At 45.6% G+C, this 15,861-nt stretch overlaps 1 protein-coding gene across 3 annotated transcripts in view; it reads left to right on the top strand.

Moving 5' to 3' along the window:
• TMTC1 (transmembrane O-mannosyltransferase targeting cadherins 1) overlaps positions 1 to 15,620 on the top strand; it is a 140,041-nt gene extending 124,421 nt beyond the window's left edge. For 2 of the 3 annotated variants that reach the window (XM_039707849.1, XM_039707850.1), the window contains 7 exons: positions 1,991 to 2,093; positions 5,646 to 5,781; positions 6,538 to 6,682; positions 7,468 to 7,605; positions 7,996 to 8,118; positions 9,304 to 9,381; positions 10,376 to 10,803. In XM_039707849.1, coding sequence (XP_039563783.1) covers positions 1,991 to 2,093; positions 5,646 to 5,781; positions 6,538 to 6,682; positions 7,468 to 7,605; positions 7,996 to 8,118; positions 9,304 to 9,381; positions 10,376 to 10,516 — 864 coding nt within the window. In that variant the 3' untranslated portion in view covers positions 10,517 to 10,803. Of the gene's footprint in view, positions 1 to 1,990; positions 2,094 to 5,645; positions 5,782 to 6,537; positions 6,683 to 7,467; positions 7,606 to 7,995; positions 8,119 to 9,303; positions 9,382 to 10,375 lie in introns of all 3 variants that reach the window. The other variant, XM_039707848.1, reaches the window with a different exon arrangement.
• Positions 15,621 to 15,861: the final 241 nt, after the last annotated feature.

The following is a 15,861-nucleotide window of genomic DNA, read 5'->3' as shown; positions in this document are numbered from 1 at the left end:
CTTGATGAACTTGAAGCTCTATTTCTGCTAAGAAGAAGAGAGGCTGTGAGGAGGGAAAGCTCTGGCAGGAATAGCAGGTTCCACCCTTGCCACTTTCTTAATGTGGCTGCGCTTAATGCAAACACTTTGTTAGACTGGGCAATGAGCCTGAGGCATGCAGGGCCAGGATGTTAGGTGCCAAAAAAGCAATGCAACCACCATAAAAGTGTTAGAATGCTCAATATTGGTGAATGTTTTGACATGGAACACTCTAATCTAGTTTAACACAGCCCTTCCTTGCTTTAAAAATTTGGTTTATGATCAGTAAATAAAATAAGCTGACATGCGTGCATACAAAGCTGCATTCATCGGCTGAAAATTAAAAGCAGAGGAAAAGAAAGTAAGACATAAATCTTAGAAAATATGCACAAAAAATTGCTCTTCAGTTTAGTCAATTCTGATGATCTCTACACTTTTCTTGACTCTGCAGGATAATGTTGTCAAATTCACATCAATTTATCCAAAATATCCAAAGTTAAGCACTTTTTAAAAACTTGTTTCTGTGCTTTATTGCACACTTATCTTTTTTGCTGGCTGACCTTTATCATGTAAATGTGAAGGGACTTAACTGTGGCAAGCTGTGTGATTCTCTGATCAAGTCATCCTCTTTCAGTGCAATTTATTCCAGCTCTCCAGTTCTGAAATAGGACGTGAGAAAAGAGTCCTCACATTAAGCAGCTGTGGAGCAAAAGCTGCTGTCAGGTACAGATTTTAAATCCAGGGAAAGCCCAGGAGGCTCAGCCATTTGCAGATCCATAGCTGGAAGTGGACCAACCTCTTATTTCAGCGTGGATTCAGTCCCGAGCGTGGGAGCTGCAGACCCTTCTCAGTGAAGAGCCACTTGGCTGACTTTGCTTTCTTGGGAGGCTGTGGAGTTTGTTGCTGTAGGGCTGTGCTGCTCAGTGGAAGGGGAAGAATTGAGAGAGCATCCTTGGTGCTGGAGGCTCTCCTGACACCCCTGTGCACTGTGCTTGTCTCTTCTGTTCACAGCCTCCTTCCACAGGCACAGCCGACAGCCAGGCTCTGGGAGCAGGGGGAAGGAAGGCACCCACGCTGGTGAGCATGCAGGCAGTGGGCACACGTGGTCTGACTGGAGAGAAGTGGAAACCTTTTTAAGTTGCTCTTTGATCCAAAGGAAAAACCTGATTGTTGTTTCAGAACCAGGCTGCCCATAGCTCAGGCTAGACAGAACCCAGCTAGTAGGATGCTGTCTGTAGGCAGGGTGTTTCCAAAGAAAAGATCGATATTTTCTAGAAATGTTCAGCACCAGCAAACCTCCCTGAAATCTATGCAAAATGAGAACTTAGTGCATGTGGTGAATCAGCATGGTGGCATGTTCCATCAGTCCCAGTGAACTCCACCTCACACACTGACAATACCTGGTTTTAATCTGAATCTGTCAGATTTCCCTGCTCTTTCACCACCCTCCGTCTTTCTCCAGCTTCCTTTATCCCCCTGTGCTCGGTCCCTAGCCATCACACATAGCAAGCTTTCATTCCTTGTATTTTCCTCACTGCCTAAGGAAAGAACAGCAGAGCTCCAGAGGGGAAAAGTTAGCCAGTGAGATGCTCATTAAATAAATTAGAACATATCTGCTCCCAGATGACAGATATTTCTCAAAGGAACCAACCCAATCCTTGTTGCTATGTTTTTCTTGGCTGGGCGTGTGCCCAGCTGGGGACTCATTAGCATTGCACGGGCACCACTTTTTCCAGGTGTTTAATGGGTAGCAAAGGCATGGGGGAAAGCTGTCTGAACTGCTCTGGGATACCAGATGGCAGCTACAGCACATCCATGCCATGGGGTAAAATTGTGGCCTCTTGGAAGGTGGGGTGGGTGTGGACTCCCCACGCTTCCCGTGCAGTGAGGGGGCTGTCACACAATGCAGGTGTGCAGAAAATGGTGCTGACAAACTCTCTGCCATGGCTAACAAACCTCCTTCTCTTTCAAGGAACGGCTTAAGGAGGCTGAGGAAGTCTATAAGGCTGGCATAGAGAATTGTCCAGAGAGCTCTGATCTGCACAACAACTATGGTGTTTTCCTGGTTGATACCGGTAAGTGAGAGGGAGCACGGGATTTTTCCCTCTCTGTCTTCTTTGCTTTGATTTATTTTTATTCAGCAGTACACATCTAGAAGGGTGTCAAAAGCTTGCAAGGCAATAGATGTGCCTCCATGGTAGCTTGGAAATAAATATCCCTGTGCTGCTGAGGGCAGAGCGCACTGGAATTTGTAATCAGGGCAGACACTGTGCAGCAGGAGCATTCAGCCCCGCTGCTCTCTTCAGTATTCTCACCATCTTCACACAGGCAGTTGGCCTCTTCAGTGTGAGCTGGGCAGCACCCTGACAGTACTGCCTTTTTCCAGCAAGGCATGGCCACATCAAATCAAATCACAGGCACACAAATGGATCATCATGGTCTCTGGAGCACGTGCAGCCCTACTTTGTGACAAAGCAGCTCTTTGACTGTAAGGCTTGAGTGCTACCACTATAGAAAGGAACATGGCTTTTAAACCACAATCATCTGTGAAAACAAAACTTTGTACACTGTGGGGTGAATTGATTTTTGAGGAGCTCTGTAATGGCATCCTTTTTTTCCTGGGCTCCTGGCTCCCATCCAGCTTCCTTGGTACTTTCTGGCATTCACATAACAACAGAAATGGCGCTTTAATTGCCACCTTTTATTGACAGCTTTACAAGCAAAGCTAAGTTTGACAAATGACTAGTGGAAAAGGACTCTTGTCTCACTGTGGTCCCTCCAGAACAGAGCCAAGACCCAGTGATGAAATAGTGTAGGCTTGAAGTGTGTGGCTGCCACCCCTTCTTTCCCCATCACACGTGCCCAGTTCCGTTGGTGCTTGGGAAGAACGGACGATGGTGTCTGTCAGTCTGCAACTGGCTGTTCTGCCTCTGAGCTGACACTTGGCCATCACTCCTCTGTAGTACCAGTGTGAAATCAATACAGAACCAGAATCAGTATTCATAACCAAAAGAGGCATCGTGGCATTAGCAAAAGAGGTTTGGGTTCTGAATTTGGGCCCTGGCAAAATTCAAACTTGCAAATAATAAAAATTCCTGAGTAATTTCCCTCTCATGTTGTACTCATCTTTGCTTGGCAGCCCAGACAAACTGTCCTATTCCTGCCAAAATTTGTGGTTCAAATGTAGTGCAGAGCACTTTCTGATTTTTTGCACTTTTGTACTCTGCCAAAGTAAAAACTATCATTTCCTGGTTTACTCCTACGCTTCCCTACAGACAAACAACTGGAAAAAATCCCACTGACTCTTGATACTTGGGGCATGATGTGTCAATAAGCCTCCTAGAGACATGACAGGCGTGAAGGAAGTGGCTGCTGGTGAGGCTGTCACCGGCTGTGCTCTGCGCCGGCGGCACAGGGAGATGCTGTGAAGCACCATGCCAATTAACTCGCAGGGTTCTGTGCAGCAAACCTCCAGCAAGTGCCAGCTCTGGGGAGCAGACAGCTCTGCAGTGGTCACAGACAGTGAGTGTGTCTCCCTTAACGATGCACATTACCCCTGTGTGCTGAGCAGGGGAGGCGCTGCCTGGCTGAGGGACTGCAGTGCCTGCCCAGCTGCTTCCCAGGGTGTTTTGTAGATATAATTTTCAAAAACATCTGCCTGCTCAGTCGTGGGGGAAGATCGAGGCTGCTGCTGGATGTTTTGAAAATTCGTACTTTGAACAACATGTCCTCAGCCTTGGGTGAATCTTCGACACTTCTAAACCTCTCCACAGATGTTCCTCCTCACTCCTATAAAGGAGATGATGAGATGTGCCTGTCTATATTTTAAGTTGCATAGATGGTCTCAAAAATACCATAGATCTGTGAAGACATGAAAACAAAATTCCCATAGCAGCATGTTCAGTGCCCCAACATGCACTGGCTGTTTTTGAGATCTGTTTTCCAGCTTGAAATGGAATTAAATACATTATGAAGTGAATCAGTTTAAAAAACGCCCACACTGAAAAGCTTTGTTGGTGGACAAAGCTCTTTTAGTATTGGTTTTCATCAGGAGATTATCTGGTCTGGAGTTTGCAAGCCAATTAAATGAGCACTGGGATTAAAAATGCAATATTTGCATTGCGGTAATGCTGGAACTTTATACTTCTATCATTATATATATATTTAGCTAAATAAAAATACATTATTAAGAGTAGACCTTTATGCCTTGGGGTAGTGATCTTGCACCTCTCTTTTTTGCTTGTATTTTGTTGTGGTGTCAGTGATGTCATGGGCTGCAGGACCTTGCACATTTTCACACAGCGGAGCAGTGCCACCCAATGGCTCCTGTGCAGCACAGAGATGGTGCCTACGTGCTCCAAAATAACTACCTGGACACCTCTGCTCTGGGATTTATTGCCCAGAGTGGGAATTAGCTGGTCCCTGGAAGCTACTCCCAGTCCTGTTGAGCAATACACAGGACACTGAGCTGGAGCTCAGAGTAGCACAGCAGAGATGGAGAGAAAATCTCTCTTTGGAGAGAGCTGAAACTGTTTGCAGTTCTGGTGGTGTCATGGGGAATACGGAGGGTCTTGTTCTTCATTCTTCATTGCCCATTTCTCCAGTGGCCCAGAGTGAAAAGGGTGCTCCACCAGGAGATGGCACATGGGATACACAGGGGTTGTGTCCCCACTGCTGCATGATCAAGAAGATGCTTTCATTCAGGAGTCATCTTGTTGTGACTATCCTTAACATGCAAAAAACCCGCCCCTAGAAAATCTATTTATCAGGATTGTCTCTGAATATTTGGGACTAAATCTTAGTTTGGACAGCAGTTTCTCTTATGCTTGGATTCAAAATGCTGAAGCAGGATTTCTTTCTCAAAATGTTTCCATGCTGTCTTGGTTTAGGGCAAATTTGGGAGAAAACCTCCAAAAGGGTTCCTCTAGAAAGCAGATTTAAGTGGCCCCTCCCCCAATTGGTTTGGGAAAAGATTTCCTTGGAGAAAACTGGAAAAAAACATGTTTATTTAACAGGCAAAGCATTCACCAGCACAAAAAAATGAACAGTATTAAACAATACTCCGGTCCAAATAGATGACAAACTCAGCAAGTCCCTGGGTGAGCTGTAGCTCAGCTCACTCAAGCTCTGGTCAGCCCCTCCAGTGCTGGAAATGCCACATCCCAGCCTGGCCCGGTGGCCACAGGTGGAGCTGCCACTGCTCTGCTGGGTGCTCAGTGCAGAGCAGGCTTGAACAGGTCCAAGAAAAAGAAAAATCACAGTCCAGGGAACTTCTCTGCCTCAGCTAGCTAAAAATGAACTAAAAAGCAAAGGAGAGCCCTGTCCTGCTGTCTGCAAAACAACACAGTCTGTGAGAGGGATGCGGGTGAGCAAGTGCAGTTCTTGATAACAAACTCTACACTTCTTCTCTCTCCCCCTTCCCTCTTGGGAGGTCCTAAAGATGCAAAACTTATTTCTGGGCTAAACAGAGGAATAGGGGTAATACAAGCATCATGAAGTCACCCCAGGACACATGCATAGAGCAATAGAAGAGAGAAAGCCAGAACATTGCCGTGTGTTGAGTTTGAGACAGATTTTTTTCTGCTGCACATGTTTTTTTCTGGTTTAATGGCTGTTTTCCTCTCCAGGGTCTCCCGAGAGAGCCATGTCCCACTACAGGCAGGCCATTCTCCTGAGCCCTGCTCACCATGTGGCCATGGTGAACCTGGGCAGGCTTCACCGCTCCCTAGGGCAGAACAAAGAGGCTGAAGTGTGGTACAAGAGGTGAGGATTTGGGGTGGGAGACAGAGGGTTTCCTCCTGCCCCTGTATGGCTTGTCTCTGCTAAACAGTTTCTGTTATGCGGATCTGTCGGTGCATGTGTGGGGTTTCCTCCCTTCATTCTCCATCTGTTTGAAATAGATTTGGCTGTTTTTGGGGAGTGCTTGGAAAGGCAGCATGGGCTCAGGCAATGTTGATTTCCCTGGGCTATTCCAAGCCCCCAGGATGGACACTGCTGCTTTTGGCTGGGGGATGCTCTGATGGTAAAGTTGGAGGTTTCTCAGTGGCAGGAGCAGGCTGTATTACCACAGCTCCCAGCCTGCTTGAATGCTGCACCAGGAACAGCCATAACTGCTGCACAGCTCAGCACCAAACCTTTGGCACCATTAGGAACTCTGGCCCTTCCTAGCAGTGTTCCAGCAGTCAGGCTCTGAGTCCTGCTATGCAGTAGGATGGGTTTGGTGGGAGTACTTTTGCCTTCTTTTTGGCATATAGATTTGTGCTCACATTCCCCAGGTTTCATCACTGTCAATCATCCCCACCCCTGCTGCAGGCTTGGGCACTTTGGAGGTGGCTCCTTCTCCTTCTCAGCTGGCTAGTGGGATTACTGCTGTGAGCACATTCATCGCTCCCAGGGAATTTGTACTTCCCAGTTTAGGATGGTGCAGAGCTTTAGTTCTCCATCCCAGCACAAGGCCCCATCACGCTTCTCCTTTTCTCCTCGCACGACCTTGAAGCTTGCCTTTCTCCCAAACTGCAGGGCGCTGAAGGTGTCGCGGAAGGCGGAGATCCTGTCCCCGCTGGGGGCTCTGTATTACAACACGGGGCGGTACGAGGAGGCGCTGCAGGTTTACAGGGAGGCGGCGGCGCTGCAGCCTTCCAGCAAGGACATCCGGCTGGCGCTGGTGAGCGAGGGCCAGGGTGGGCCATGCCAGGGTGGCCAGCAGCAGCCACTGGGTGCAGCCTAGCGTGTGGCAGAGGGCTGAGCTGCTGTCCTGGTTTAGGGAAGATCTGGGAGAAAACCTCCAAAAGGGGCCCCTCCAGAAAGCCAACCCACGTGTCCCCTCCCCGCAGCTGGTTCGGGAAAAATTTCCTTGTAGAGAAGTGGAAAAAAACCTGTTTGTTTAGCAGGCAAAGCACTCCCCAGCACACAAAATTAACAATATCAGATGACAAAAACTCATTTGTTGCTCTGAAGAGATGACAAATTCAGAAAGTCTCTCTGGTGGGTGGTTGATCTATTATCAGTCCCTCCAGCACTGGGAAGGGCTGCAGAGTGGGCCCCAGCAGGCTGCAAAGTGCCAGCTCTTGGTGTTTCCCCAGGTCCCAGTCTGGAGCAGGTTCAAATGGTTCCAAGAAAAGGGAAACAAAAACAGTCCAGGGAAAGCTCAGACTGCCTCAGCTAGCTAAATGAACTAACTAAAAAGCAAAATGAGTGCAGTGTTCTGCCCCATCTGTGCCCAGACAACAACAGTGTTCCAGCAGACTCTGGAGAAGTGAGTCTATTTCTTGATAACAAAACTCTGTGCTTCTTCTCCCTGCCTTCAAGACTGTGCTTCAGCCAGTCTTGAAGGCACAGAATATAATATCCAGCATAAACAGAACACATGGTTGGGGATACAAGCATCATAACATCACCCTGGGACAGCTGGGCAAGAGTGTAACTCTTGGTTACGTGGCTCTGTTGCAGGCCCAGGTTCTGGCCATGATGGGGCGGACGAAGGAAGCCGAGAAGATGACGAACCATATCCTTAATGAGGATGTGGAGTGCCTGGAGTGCTACCGCCTTCTGTCAGCCATCTACAGCAAGCAGGAGCTCTATGCCAAGGTACTGTGGCGTGGGATACCCTTGTCCCAAGGGCTCACACACAGAGCTCAGGTTGAATTTTACACTCCATCTCTCTGGGGACAAGTCACGTGCCTCAGCACACATTCAGTATATTATTTATTCACTAAAACCTTCAGTTTATCTATGTACTAAGACTGAAGCTAAGCAGTGTGGTTTTCTTATCACTTGTACCTCCTGCTGCTGTCAGCCCCAGTGCCCATCAGCCCCAGGCATTTGAAAATCTCATTTCCCTGTGTGTTAATGATGTGGGGCAAACAAAGGATGGAAGAAGATGATTTGTATGCTGGTAGTCCATAGTGGTGAGGAAAGAATGAGAAGTTGGAAGGCACTGAATGGAAGGCACACAATGTCCTCTTGCTTTTTTCACAGGCACTTGAAGCTATAGAAAAAGCGCTTCAGCTAAAACCAAAGGATCCAAAAGTCATATCAGAGCTCTTTTTCACTAAAGGAAACCAGCTAAGAGAACAGAATCTCCTTGACAAGGCTTTCGAGGTATGACTGCTCTAAGTCCTACCAGTGTTTTTATAGGCTGAAAGATAGAGTTTGCTCGTTGTGTGTGAAACTCCCTGGTGCATACACCCTGGCTGCTGTTGGCCTGCTGCCTCTGTACTCTATCACTGGTACAGAGAAAGCTATGAGGCAGTTGACATTACCAGACTTAATTGCAACTTTTTTCCTCGTTCCTGTATGGAACTCCCTGCTCTGAGAAGTTAAGTACAGAATTGTGGTGGGATTCACCTTTGCTCCATCCAGCCCCAGCCCCTTTTCCTGTCAGTGACCAGCTCCAGGTGGGTGAGCTGAAAGCTTGGGGACCTGTGAGAGCTCACCATGTTGTCATATCTCACCTCAGAAGCCAATAATTGAGAGGTTGGCTTATCCTGTGAAGAAGGATGCTTGATAGCTCAGAAATTATGTTAGCATTAATAAGCAACCTGGTCTAGTGGAAGGTGTCACTGCCTGTAGGAAGGGAGCTGGAAGTAGATAGTCTTTAAAGTCCCTCCCAACCCAAACCACTCCATTATTCTCTGATTCAGAAAATATTAATTGGACTGTTCTGAATATTCTCAATATCCCTAAAGATGTTTAATCCTGATTTGAAAATTCTTTCCTGTTGTGACAATGTAAAAATAGTGCTGCTTGACAGACTCCAGAAGGTCCTAATTGCTTCTTCTCCCACTCTCAGTGTCAGTAGGGAAGGAAAGCACTGCCCTCAGGTCCTTGTGAAGCCTCCACGCAAGTGGCTGTACCAGAGTCTGCTGCCAGCTCCAAATTAAAGCCTGGCAGATAAAGAGCAATCACATGGCTTGTAGTTGGCAGGGACTGTGTTTGGCACTGCCTAAGGAAATCACCTTGATGTGCAGGACACCCCAGTGGGGCAGGGGCAGGGTGGCAGGTGTGACTCCTCTCAGAGGAGAGGCTCCTCCTCAGAGCACAGAAAAAACACACGTTGGCAGGGAAAACCTGTGAGATGACCTGAGCCATGGAGCAGCACATTCTGTGCCTCTTCAGCAAGGAAACTGAAATTCAGTTTGTGCATTGTCTATGAGAGGAATTGAGGAATTTGAATTCCATCCTGAATGGCTTCAGGAGAGGAAATTGCATTTCTCTTTCCCCTCCAGCACTGGTTTTGTTTGAAGAGTCAGACTCCTAACCTAGAAATGTTTCATGTTTCTGTAGAGCTATAAACGGGCTGTGGAGCTCAACCCAGACCAAGCTCAGGCCTGGATGAATATGGGAGGCATCGAGCACATCAAGGTATGACAGTTTTGGTTTTCCTTAAGCTGCCAGGTGCAGACACTACTGCACAGGGCAAAAAGCTAAATTGGTTTCAGACTGCCAAGAGTTGCATGTTTGTGAACAGCAAGTCCCTTGACATATTTTATCCAAAAAGGAGGGAAGTCTCTTCACGCCAGCTAGAGTTCCCAACCAGATTTGCTTGGTAAAGCAAATCTCTTATTTTCAGAGTGCAGGCTGCAAGGAGCAACCTGCTCTTCTCAAAAGTTTTCCTGCTTCAGATGTTGACCCACCTTAGAAAAATGTCACCATGAGTTGACTTTTAAGGTTCTTCTCTACCTAATTAATTTAATAAAGGTGTCTCATGCAGAATACTGGCATGAAATTATGCCAGCCTACCCTGTGGTTGCTTATTCTTTTGAATACTTTAGCATATCATTATGATTTGGGTTTTAAGGAGTCACATTGTGTGATGTCCTTAAGCTGTCCTGTTGCTGAGTAAAATTAATGTTCTGCTCTTCTGGTGCAGCATAACAGAAGAGTTTTCCTGCTTCAGATGTTGACCCACCTTAGAAAAATGTCACCATGAGTTGACTTTTAAGGTTCTTCTCTACCTAATTAATTTAATAAAGGTGTCTCATGCAGAATACTGGCATGAAATTATGCCAGCCTACCCTGTGGTTGCTTATTCTTTTGAATACTTTAGCATATCATTATGATTTGGGTTTTAAGGAGTCACATTGTGTGATGTCCTTAAGCTGTCCTGTTGCTGAGTAAAATTAACTCTTCTGGTGCAGCATAACAGAAAAATGTAAATCTATTTCTTGCTGTGTGAGTTTCATCAAATTTAGGTTAACAGCACTTGGTGATTTATTTCATAAACAAGTATTTTTGTAACCCAGCAATGTCAGGTTTTTTAAACTCTGTTTCCCCTGTATCTCATTTTTCACTTCAGCCTCAGAATAAACTTTCTGTGTGGAATGTGAATGAGACCTACCACTCATTTTCTTTGCAGGGCAGCTACATCACTGCCCGTGACTACTACGAGAAAGCCTTACAGCTGGTTCCAAACAGCAAGCTGCTGAAGGAGAATCTGGCCAAACTGGATCGCTTGGAGAAACGGTTTCAAGAAGTCCAGGAGAAAGACCAAACATAGCAATCAGTCACCAGCAGAAAGACACTCATGCCCCTTGGAGAAGAGTGTGGTGGAAGCCTGTTGCTCAAAGTGATGCTGAAAGAACTTTGATAGGACTCAGAATTATGGAAGGCAAACTTCAAATGCATGCTTAGGTTCAATCAAAGTTACAGGATCCTGAGGGATCATGGGTCCTTGGGTTCTGTGGGACATGCTGGAGCATGAATGAAAACCTTCCTTTAATCAAGATTTACACCTAGGCTGAACCCGTTCTAGTCACACCGGGAGTGTGGGTGGGACATGTACCTTCAGTATCGTGGTTGTCACCAGGGAAACCATGGAGACAAAGCACTCATCCATTGCAGCAGGGGTGAAGTAGCACCTCCTGCTCCTCCACACAGGCTCACCTCATCCATGTAGAGCACCACTGATGGGCTTCATTGCAAGTGCTGCAGACAGGAAAGATGGTCATAATGGTCACAGAAAAAAGGTTCCAAGGGGTTAATGCTGAGGAAATGGTGGTCGCTTCTACAGCTCTAAATGGAACTTGGAAATTATTCTAAAGAAATGGGAAACTATTTAAATATCACCCTGAAAGGATAATTCTACATGTAGGACAAATGATCCTTTGAGGGAAAACCTAGCCTGAATGTTTTATTCATTAGACAATAATTTTGTAGTAATTCAGGTTCATGATGTCACTTTTGTCAAATATCATATGGCTTTACCCTTTGCCCTTTCCCTCCAGGCCAAATAATTATTACTCTGAAAAAAGTTGAAGCATCCAAAGGCAATGGGAAGCTCTAGGATTACTTGTCTTCCTGCTCAGTCCCCAGTATGGAAAACAAACAACCTATCTAATCAATATAGGAGGTAAAGTAAAGCCACAGGGAGATTAGGGAACATTTCCTAGCCTGGAAAGGTACGAAGGAGGCTCTTTTATGGGTGTGCAGGGACAAAGCCCATTAATCATGGTGATAACACTGACAAAATACTTGGTCAAAGTCTTGTCACCACTCCCCTAAGAGATATAGAAAATGACCTATAGCTGATCAGTCATAAATCTATATTTTTAAATACTGATGTGGGAAAACAAATTCTCTTCAGAACTGGGGCTTTTATTTTTGAGCTTTATTTATTTAACTTATAATAATCAAATAATTAATATATTTTCTCTGTTTTATACAAATTGGGCAATATCCTTCACAGCTGGCCACACGGTTGGGCATTGTGACTCATATTGTCTGAAGTTAGAAAAAGGGAGTACCAATGAGGTGTGCTGGAATAATTCCCTCTCATAATTCTAAGGCAAGTGGCTGCAGAGCACTTTGGACCACACTGGCTCTGCAATAGCAACAGTTCTGCTGCTTCCACTGGGGTTTGCACCAGTTCCCAGGGAGTGGTAGTGGGATCTGCTTCCTGCCTCTGGGTTTGGACATCAGGGTCAGTCATCAGTTTGCTCCTCTTGCAGCACTGAACTGCTAGAAAAGTTCTTTCATCTTCACTGTGGCCAGCAGCCCAGGGTTTGGCATTATTAGTACAGTTTGGGTAGGTGTACAAAGCCCTAAAAAATATGTCAGGAAAAGCCTGGCACTGCTCTGGTGCCCGGATTTAGCTGGCCATGGCACTTCAGCACTCTCCAAGTTCCCTCGGTGGGGTGGTTCAGCTGTTCCCTCAGTTCGGGGATAGTTCAGCCATGTGCTGGAGGTTTTGCTGGCTTCCTTTGAAAAGCCTGGTGTCTTGCTGCACAGGTGATGGTCAGGTTACCGACGGATTATTGATGTGACTCCAGCTGTGTTTGGAGCTCACAGAGAGTCCAGGTGCAGTTGTCTGCCCTGCTAGGGTTTGGACCTGCCAGAGTCATGGCTGTGCATCCACTGAGACCAGGCTGGACTGGAGACCAGCCAGCTATAGCAGAACTGAAGGACTGCTGGGGGGAAGAGGTGGCACCACGAGTGTTTGGGCTCTCTCCCTCCAAACCAGCTTCTAGGGGAGCACTGGGATCAGAATAAGCAAGTTGCTTCACTGTTGAGTTTTCTGCTCCCAGCCCAAGCAGCCTACTTTACTTCATGGGGCCAGGGGCAGGTTTGAGCTCCTGGGGCTGGGTCAGCACCCCTCTCTTGTTTTGTTACACAACTGTTGTGGCTGTGAACTGGCTGAACTGACATTTCTGCAGGTCCCCAGTGCAGGTGCTCTGCTGGCTGCCATGCACACAGTAGATCCACACATCCCTGGGCTGCCAGATGGCCTGGAGGAGGTGACATCGTGCCAGCACAGTCCCATGGGACGGGGACACCAAAGCTTGAATGGCCTCTGACAGCAATCAGCTCCCCAACATGCATTGCAAGGTCACAGATGGTTCCTTGCTGGGATATTCAGAGGTACCTGGACCAGAAATCTCTGTGCCTGTCCCCAGGGTGAGCCTGTCTTTGGGACATCTTCCCAAAGACCTGTGTGCCCAGGCTGGCTGGTGCAGTGAATTTGGGAGCTGGCAGAACAGTATTTGGTGCAGCCCTGACAGTGGTACCATGCAAAGCCCCCCAGGGAGGAGACATCTGCAGAGTGCCCCAGCAGCCAGCTGAAGGTCAGGGGGTAGCATGGGGGGAGATGTGCCTCCTTTAAAAATGTGTGTCAACTATAAACTTTGCCTCAAAAAAATATATTAAATAAATACTATATATTATACAGGCCTCACTGCAGTTTGTGGCTTTAAATAGTGGCCAATGAAACATATTTTTTCAAATACAGAAGTTGTATTTTTTTATAGCAATGCTTTGTGAGGGGGAAGACTTAGTTTTATGGTTTTAACTTCAGCATAAATCTTAGTTTGTCTTTCCTGAGAGATCTGGTAGAAATTAATGTCTCCTGCTTGTCCTAAAACCTGATCAAAGCCATCCTGACCTCCTAAAACTCGTGTATGTGTAGAATTGTAATACAGCTTTGGATGCCCCCCTCCCAGATCCTGGAGAAAGATTGATTACCATTTGTGCAACACTGTCTTACTGGCAGAAAATGGAGAAAGATGAGACTGTGCCCCAGTAAGGGAGGTGGTTTGGTTGGAAGGCAAGGCATATCCACTTGCCTGAATTAGGCTGATAACATAGCCAGGGATTTTAATGCCAGTTGAAGCAGTTTACATTTCCATGCTGAAAGGCCGGCTCTCCACATTTTGGAGCAGGGTTTGTGGTTCTGGGGAGAGGAGAGCTCAATAATGAACCCCACGTTCCTGAACCAGCACTTTATACCCCATCTATGCAGGATGACAGTCTGCAAACTGGCAGCAGATTTGGAGAATGGCTCAGACCATGGGCTACCAAAGCAGTTAAAGCCTGTGAAGTTCTGAGCTGACTCCCTGCCCTGTTGGCACCCATGCTGAAGCTCTGTGTTTGTTCAGGGCATCAGTCACGTCAAAGGTTTATTGCAGGCAAAGAAGAATGGAGTATGATATGAAATGGGTTACCTCCACCAAAATGGAATGCTATTGTGCAAGTTAAATCAAGCAACTTACCTTGTGATAACTTTATATTATCTTAATTAATCATAGGAAATGTTCTCTTCCTCTAGCATCGCACAGCTTCTAAAATAGAGAGTTATAAATACATTGTTTTCTACCAGTTCCAGTGCTCAGCATGGTTAGCAGAGATTGCAGATTAATAAATGGCTGCAGATCTGCCTGGTGGGGAAGAGTTCATGCTCTCTGCAAGTTGCATTGGCTAAACCTCAGTGCTCACTAATTTTAAAGCAGAGAATTAATGGAAAGCTGGTTAGACAGGACTCTCATGTACTCACTGTACATTTTAATCCTAAATGAGAAACATAATAATTGTGTTGCTTTTTCCTTTCCCCGTGGATAATATTTGCAGCTGATGGATTTTATTTTTTATTGCTTATTTAAATTCCAGTGTTCTTTGCTTCCATCCCTTTTCTGTCCCCCTGGATAAATGATGCAGTGGGGGTTATTTTCTTTCTCTCATGGACTCCTTGGACTAGATTTTCCTACAAATGTGCAGGCAATTTGTTTTGGCCAAACAGTAAGTGAATGCAGCAGTGCAAATGGCCTTCATTCCAGAGATCTCGAGGAGGACAAGGGGCTGGGCATGCATGCTTGGGGGTAGAAAGACATATAAGTCAAAAAATTCAAAATAAAGAGCCTAACTTGCAGGGAAGGCTGGATACCCCTAAAATGATTTAAAACCTATGAAAGCTTCTCCACAGTTACAAAAATCAGGCCAGATATGGTGTACAATATTTGGTGAAAGAAGATAATTGTCAGTCTAATTTATTAATTAGGCAATTTAGAATATTATTTTATGGTCTTTTGCCTCACTTGTCCTCCAGCTCATTGAAACAGCTGGTGTATGCTTAAGTCTCTTCAATCTTTATGTGATTAAGTTGACCAAGTGCTCAATTTCTATCTTTCATATATGCAATTATGCACAATCTTTCAAAAAATTAGCCCTTAGAGGGCTTTTCCCCCAACCTTCAGTCTCTTGCAGCAATTTCAAAATGCACCATTTTGCTTTCATGTACATTTAAACCCAGCAGCAAAAGAGAAAAAAAAAAAAGAAAAAGAAAAAAAACAGCGCTTGGCATTCACTGGTGTTTTAATGTGGCAAAGTTGCTTCAGGTAACCTTGATAACTTTGTGCAAAAGTTCATTGCCATGTTTGTACTGACTTGCTGAGAATTTTTTCTTCTGGAAAATACCCCCAGTGGTATCCTCTGTAAAAGTTACAACTGTATTACTGTAGAAATCTCTGCCTGAAGTGGATGTCACGCTGAGTGTTCCTCTCATGCAGAAGTTGTTTGCATTGCCTGTTGTTCATATGGTTCTTATTTCTGTATCTAATTTTTTAAATTAGCTGTGCATATCTTTTTAAGAAAGAAAAAACCAACCAAACAAAAACAAAACCACAAGAAAACAGCCCGTGGATTAAAAATATTTTGAAAATAAATTCACTCTTAGCAGCAGCTGGATGTATGTCAGTGATGCAGGAATTTGCAAAGTCTTTGCTTTTTTCACAGTGGGATTTATGACTAGATTTCACATCAAGGAGTTATGCTCGAAGTCTTTGCAGAAGAAAATGTATGTAAATGTCTATTTTATATAAAAAGTAAGAAAAGTAGGTGCTGTGCCTGGTTTTGTTTTTTTCTTTAGGATCAGCCATGAACAAGTTGTTCTGGAGGTGGAAGGGCCAAAGTTTCTTACTCCACTCAACTTATATTTTATTATATGTCCCCTGAATTCCAGGTTATTGGTCATGTAGGAGCAACTGTGCAGCATATGTGTTTGAATCTGGGCGTATAAAATATGGGAGCAGGCGTTTTTTGGAGCCTGAGCATGAGAAAAGACATGGGCTGGTGCTC

This window comes from Passer montanus, unplaced genomic scaffold (genome assembly GCF_014805655.1).
Source record: "Passer montanus isolate IOZ18808 unplaced genomic scaffold, ASM1480565v1 scaffold20, whole genome shotgun sequence".
In the NCBI taxonomy this organism is placed as follows: Eukaryota; Metazoa; Chordata; class Aves; order Passeriformes; family Passeridae; genus Passer; species Passer montanus.
The sequence above is the reverse complement of the archived record's forward strand: the minus strand, read 5'-3'. Positions and strand labels throughout refer to the sequence as shown.